We start from the raw sequence: 7,342 nt of genomic DNA on the forward strand, positions 1-7,342 counted from the left end.
GGGCTGTTTGGGCTGCTGTTTGGGCTGCTGTTTGGGCTGCTGTTTGGGCTGCTGTTTGGGCTGCTGTTTGGGCTGCTGTTTGGGCTGCTGTTTGGGCTGCTGTTTGGGCTGCTGTTTGGGCTGCTGTTTGGGCTGCTGTTTGGTTGGTCAGTACTCACTCCAGTTCCCGGCCACCCACCGATTAAACAACTTGCCAATCGCTCCTTTTTTTGGCTTAGCCTTCCAGACGGTTGGGGTCTGTGAGTACACAAATGTGAAGCCAAACGGTCTGCTGTGTGTAGGCGCTTGTTCACCCCGTCTCATTTTATGTACGTGTCCTGTTGATCTGGGTCAAGAAAATGAGATGCCGCCGCAATTGTCGATCAACGGCTAAACAATCGTTTACACAAACTACTGCGATCCCTATCGTTGGATTTTTTTGAGGGGTTCACTTTAATAAGTTAAGTTCTACGTTTTGTCAAACAAGCATCGACGGGTCGTACGCGTGCGCATACCTTCCTCCCTTAACAAAAACTTAAAGACGTCGGGGGAGGATAAATAAATATATATATATATATAAGCCAATATTGAAGGCAGAAGACTGCGGCCGTTCCCAAACTCTCTCTCTCTCTCTCTCTTTCTCTTTCTTTCTTTATCTTTCTCTCTCAACCGCTCTTGGTTTTAAAACAACCCTATGGCCAGCGCCGACTGCAGCCTCTGTCGCGCGCTCGACGGACCCGACCCGCACATGCTGGTTCTCCTGGATCTGGATGAAACGCTTATTCACTCGGTGGCGACCGACAGATCGGACGGCCACACGCTCGAGCAGCTGATTGACATGACCGCTCGATACAACTGTTTTGACGTGCCAGGGTACACCGTTGCCGAACGGCCCGGTCTGCGCTCGTTTCTGGCCGAGCTGACGGCTCGATATCAGGTGGGCGTTTGGACCGCGGCGTCCAGGCGCTACGCCTTGATGGTGCTAAAGGGGCTGAATTTTAACCCTGACCCGGTCCTAAGCGGCGAGCATTGCACCAACGATCGCGGCGGCCCAGGAAAGGATTTGCGATACGCCGTTCGAGCGGATCTGTTGCCCACCACCGCCGTGCCAATCATCGTCGACGATCGGCGAAAGGTGGCTGTGGGTCAGCCGCATCATTGCATCACCGTCAAACCCTTCACGGCGTCCGGTGTGAATCCGATCGAGGAGTGCATGCAGCTGGCGGGTGTGCTGACCCGGCTGGACACAATCCACCGCCGCCTGACAAAAATCACGCTCTCGACCGCGACGGCAGAGGCCGCGGCCGGCGCAAATAAGCGCTCGGTCGAATGTGAGAAATTGTCGCGGGGTGCAAAGAGGGACGCAGCGCCAATCTGCAGGAGCGCCCGCCGCTGCGTCTGAGCAGCTGCCATCATTAACACCATTAACACCATTAACACCATTATCACCATTAACACCATTAACATCATCACTACCACCACCACCGGCCTCTTGCTGAGAAAGATAAAGAATATTCTTTCTAAACATACCAAAACAATCCTCATTTGTCCCACCAAATGTGAAGGATTGCTGCGGATCTCTAGCTAAACCACAAGTTTGACTAGCAACCTCATCTTAAACCGCCTGCGTGTCTGCGGACCCACTCTGACATTAGTCTCCCAACTGTCGGTGAACCAACATCCATTTTTACACTCCCTATAGCTCTCTGCACAATGACTCGGGTTGTACTCTGTACAACGGCTCAAAGCACAATCTAGTACGCAGTGTCCTATCTCACAATTTATATCGACCTTTACTGCAATATAGATCGACTAAAGTGGTAATATTAGGACGATAAAGCGGTAGTTTTAGAGAATAACGTTTTAATACTAGAAAATAAAGCGGTAATATTAGGAGACTAAAGTTCCTCTGCGGCAAACGTCCACCCACAGTTTGGCAGCTTGCCAAACCTTAAAGGATCTTCTTCCTATCGGTGGCGATTGGCTAAAACGCTGCAAAAAATGTTGCTCACGGCTCTACCCGAGGCTCCAACAAACGGTCTGCTAGAAAGTCTATACGGAAACCATATGGAAACACTATACGCTAACTAGTCTACCAAAGGATCCGCTCAAAAGTTGGCTTGATGGTCTGCCAAACGTTTTAACAAATGTTCTAATAAAAAGATATACGAGATAGATATTGTTGAGAAAGGATTCGCTCAAGACTCTGATTGAGACTCTGATTGAGGCTCTGATTGAGGCTCTGCCAAACGTTCTGCCAGAGAGACATACAGGAAAAATGGGTTGGTAAAAGGTTTGCTCGAGACCCTGCTCAAAACTCCACCCGGTACTCTACCAAACATGTTGCTAAAATTCTGTTTGTTAGGGAACATACAATATAGTTTGCCAAAAGTGATACGAGAAAACCTGTGGACGGGTTTACGCTAAAGTCTGCTAAAAGTTCTGGTCTAAATTCTGTGGAACGTTCTACTAAAGGTCCCATTTTGAGCGCTTTAGAACGTTCTGCTTGCGGTTACGCTCCAAATCTCCGCAGAATAGTCTGCTGGAGGTTACGCTTTAAGACCTGCTTTAAAGATCCCGATGGAAACTCTGTTGGGTAGTATACCAGAGTCGGCTGAAAGGTCCGCTCAAAACTCCAACAGAGGTTTTGGTCCAAGCGCTGCAGGATATTCTGTCGGAGGTTACGATCAGAGCTCTGTCAGATAGTCTGTTATAGGTTATGCTTTAAGATCTGTTAAAAAAATTCTGATGAAAGTTCTAGCAGGAGACCTACGAGAGAGTCGATTGAGATGGTTGCTCGAAATGCCGCCAAATTTCACTCGGCGTTCCGTGGAACACTATGCTAGAAGTTCCACTCTGAGCTCTGCATAACATGCTGCTTAAAAAAAATTCTGCTAGAGCATAGACAAGATGGCTCGTCAAAGGATTGGCTCAAAAGTCTACCTAATGTTCCGCTCGGATTCCTACCAAATAGTCTGCTTAAAGTTCTGATCTAAGCTCCACTGAAGATTCTGTTAGAAAGTTTGTCGGTTTGTACGATAGAGTTATTTGGTGGATCCGCTCAAAAGTTGGCTCAAAATTCTGCCAAATATGCCATTTGCTTTAAATAAATCTGCTCGATTAGATTATATATATATGTATATGTATATATATGTATATGTATATATATATATACCAAAGCTTCGTACGGGCTCTAAACGGACTAATGCGCGGAGCTTCATTGGGTATGCTGCTAGAGATTCTACTCAATACTGTACAGTAGAGCCCGTTAAATGTTTTACTCAAAACATTGCTTGAGCATCTGTTATATATATATATATATGTAGATATATATATATATATAGATATATATATAGATATATATCACGCTCAAGGCTCTGCCCGATCATCCTCTGGAGAGTTTAAGTTGAGCCTCTGCTCAAGTTATTGCGCGAGGCTACGCTACAGTCTGAAAAAGTTTGCTACTTGCACCGTTGGGATTATATATATATCTATATGTCTATATATATATATATATAGATCTATATAGATATAGATATCTATATCTGTATAAGTATATACACAATTTCCATTCAATACGTTGGCCGCCATTGTCACACGCGCGGTTAAAAAGATTCCTGCCAAACAGTCCAATCACAACCGCTAAGGAATCTGATCAGTCTTTAATTGGAATGTCTATCAAGCTAATGTGTTTACCAGACGGATCGTTTAAAGGGGCAGCCGATGGTCAACCAATAGTCGACCGATGGTCGATCGATGGCCGACCGATGGTCGACCGATGGTCGATCGATGGCTGACCGATGGCCGACTGATGGCCGACCGATGGCCAACCGATGGTCGACCGATGGCCAACAGATGGCCAACCGATGGTCGACCGTTTTGCCCACAAACAGCTGTTGAATTGCGTCAAGCGGCCGACGGCGTTTTCTCCGCTTTCGTTTCAGCGAGGACAGGAAAAAATCTTTATTGCGCGCTCTATCCTTGATAACCGATTTTGTGTGCAACAAAAACACTGCAGCACGGCACAAGAGGCAACTAAACCACCATATCCATCACCATATCCATCACCATATCCATCACCATATCCATCACCATATCCATCGCCACATCCATCACCATATCCATCACCATATCCATCACCATATCCATCACCACATCCATCACCACATCCATCACCACATCCATCACCATATCCACCATTACATCCACCACCACATCCTCACCACCACATCCACCACCACATTCACTATCACATCCACCACCACATCCTCACCACCACACCCCTCCCACTCCTTTTCTCGAGTTTCATCAAAACTATACACGCTCTGTTCAGCTCGGTCGATCTTGTCTGGGCTAACATGTTCTCTCATATTTAGTCTATTACATATAAATATATATATATAAATTAATACAATATATAAAGATATAATAGTATATAATAGCATATAATAGTATATGATAGTATATAATAGTATATAAATAGAATATAACAATATATAACAGTATATAACAGTATATAATAGAATATAACAACATATAATAGAATATAATAGTATATAATAGTATTTAATAGTATATAATAATATATAATAATATATAATAGAATACGGTGTGTGTCTTAACCCTTAAAACATGTCTACGTCGCAGCAGCCGCAGCAGCAATCACAGCCACAGCAGCAATCGCAGCAGCCGCAGCAGCGATCGCAGCAGCCGCAGCAGCGATCGCAGCAGCAGCAATCGCAGCAGCCGCAGCAGCGATCGCAGCAGCAGCACCCGCAGCAGCCGCAGCAATCGCAGCAGCGATCGCAGCAGCAGCACCCGCAGCAGCCGCAGCTGCCGCCCGTGCCGTCCTCACCGCTGTCGCCGCAGGCCGCCGCTCTGCTAAGCCGATTCTACATTAAGAAACCCTTATCGGAGCCGGTCAATCGTGCCGATTTTGACAACCTTTTGCTCCGGGTGGCACAGGCGCACAGTGGCGGTTGTGCGGACCTGGCTCAAAAGCTGTACGAGTACTCTAGACGAGGCTGGTTTTGCTACTCGTCTCCTATTCTCAGCAACCTTGACGAGTCCCAGCGAGGGTTGCCCATATCGTGCTACCTGCTGTACGTTCCCGACACGGTGGACGGTCTGATCGAACACACGGCCGAACTGCGCTGGCTGTCGGTGGCGGGCGGCGGCTGCGGCGGTCACTGGAGCCGGGTGAGAACAGGCAGCGATAAGACTCCCGGCCCGATGCCGTTTCTGCACACCGTCGACGCCGACGTCATGGCCTACCGACAAGGCAGCACTCGCAAGGGGTCCTACGCCGCCTACATGGACATCTCCCACCCGGACATTGTCGAGTTTGTGGAGATGCGCGTGCCCGTGGGCGGCGACGGCCGCCGCAAGAACCTCAACCTCCACCACGGCGTCAACGTCACCGACGAGTTCATGCGGGCCGTAGAGGCCGACAAGGAGTGGATCCTGCGCTGCCCCCACTCTGGCCGCCTCGTTGACGGCGGCCGCGCCCGGCTGCTGTGGCAGCGGCTGCTGGAGACAAGGTACCGTACAGGCGAGCCGTACCTGAACTTCATCGACACGGCTCGTCGGTCGTTGCCAGCCGCGCTGAGCGCCAGGGGCCTGGAGTTGCACGGCAGCAACCTGTGCAACGAGATTCACCTGCCAACCGGTCCCCTCCGCACAGCCGTATGCTGCCTGTCGTCTGTCAACGCTGAGAAGGCTCACGAGTGGTGGGACACTGATCTGATCGACTGCTGCGTTGAAATGCTGGACAACGTGATCGACTGTTTTCTGCGGCGGTCGCAAGATCGGCCCGGCATGGATCGAGCCAGGCGGTCTGCGGAAGGCGAGCGGTCGCTGGGGCTGGGCGTGATGGGCTGGGCCTATCACTTGCAGCGACTGGAGCTGCCCTTTGACTCGGCCGAGGCCGCCGAGGAGGCCGACCGCTTCTTCCGGGAGATCCGCCGGCGAGCCGAGGCAGCCACGCGCCGGCTGGCCGCTGAGCGCGGCGAGCCGCCCGATCTGCGCGGGACTGGCCGCCGCAACGCTCACCTCCTGGCGGTGGCGCCCAACGCCAACACAGCCTGCCTGATGGAAACCAGCCCGGGCTGCGACCCCGTGCACGCCAACGCTTACGTGCACCGAACGCGGGCGGGCGCCCACCGGATTGTCAACCGGCTGCTGCAGGAGACGCTGGCGGCCGGCGGCCACGACACGCCTGATGTCTGGGCCAAGATCCTGCGCGCCAACGGGTCGGTACGCCGGCTGGACTGCCTCACCCCCCGTCAGAAGGCTGTCTTCCGCACAGCCGAGGAGATGGACCAGATGGCGGTCGTGCGGCAGGCGGCTGTCCGACAGCAGCACATCTGCCAGGGCCAGTCGCTCAACCTGTACTTCCCGGCGCCCACAGACCGCGCGTACCTGAACCGCGTCCACTTGGAGGCCTGGAGACGCGGCTGCAAGGGCCTGTACTACCTGCGGACGGAAGCCGGCCGCGCCGGCGATCTGCCCGCCGCTGTTCGGCCGGTCAAGAAGGAGGGAGAGGGAGGTGACAACGAGGGTGAAGACAAGAACGGCAGAGAGCCCGGCGGCCAAACGTGCAGCCGAGCGGACGATTGTTTGGCATGCCAAGGCTGAACCAGGCTCAAAAAGAGAGTGGAAAATGAGAGCCAAGAGAAGAGGGTGATCTGTTTTGCAAGCCTGGCAACCTACAAGCTGCTGTTGGAATGAACATAACCAAGAGCAACTCGCACAACTCGCACAACTCGCACGACTCGCACAACTCGCACAACTCGCACGACTCGCACAACTCGCACGACTCGCACAACTTGCACAACTCGCACGACTCGCACAACTCGCACAACTCGCACGACTCGCACAACTCGCACAACTCGCACCGCCAACCTGTCTCAGCCGGTCGCTTCCTTCCAGCCAACCTGGCGGCGACAATGAAAGGGTTATGAGCGGAAATACACGTACTCGTCTTCTACGTCTCTAAACGTTTTAAAACCGTTGAATCTGCAATGGCTGCAGTTTTTGGCCAAACAATAGATCTGTTTCCCAATTTGTTGATCTAGCGCGTGTGAAGCCATGAGGACTGTGCTTGTCACGGTCGCTGCCGTTGCAGTGACGGTAGCAACGGTAGCAACGGTAGCAACGGTAGCAACGGTAGCAACGGTAGCAACAGCAACAGCAATCCTGTTGAGTTGCGCCGATGACATTGAATCGATGAGCATAGAGGACTACTTGTGCGCTGAAATTCCATCGTCCGATTTGCCCGTCTGTAAGATCAAAGACAATAATATAAAGAAGGTGACCTGATTTAGCATTATTAAGGTCATCGACCTAAACAACAAAATAACAA

The 7,342-nt window shown here is 51.2% G+C and overlaps 1 protein-coding gene across 1 annotated transcript; it reads left to right on the forward strand.

Moving 5' to 3' along the window:
- The first annotated feature begins 4,611 nt into the window (after positions 1-4,611).
- LOC144897941 (vitamin B12-dependent ribonucleoside-diphosphate reductase-like) lies at positions 4,612-6,615 on the forward strand. The gene has a single exon (XM_078788928.1). It carries the CDS (start codon positions 4,612-4,614, stop codon positions 6,613-6,615), a length of 2,004 nt encoding a protein of 667 aa, XP_078645054.1.
- The last annotated feature ends 727 nt before the right edge of the window (positions 6,616-7,342 follow it).

Source organism: Doryrhamphus excisus, unplaced genomic scaffold (genome assembly GCF_037039965.1).
Source record: "Doryrhamphus excisus strain RoL-2023G ecotype Guam unplaced genomic scaffold, RoL_Dexc_Guam_v1.1 HiC_scaffold_25, whole genome shotgun sequence".
Classification (NCBI taxonomy): domain Eukaryota; kingdom Metazoa; phylum Chordata; class Actinopteri; order Syngnathiformes; family Syngnathidae; genus Doryrhamphus; species Doryrhamphus excisus.

What these genes read in the sequence shown, in the direction of transcription:
- LOC144897941 (XM_078788928.1), top strand. Translation starts at nt 4,612, where the DNA reads ATGTCTACGTCGCAGCAGCCGCAGCAGCAATCACAGCCACAGCAGCAA.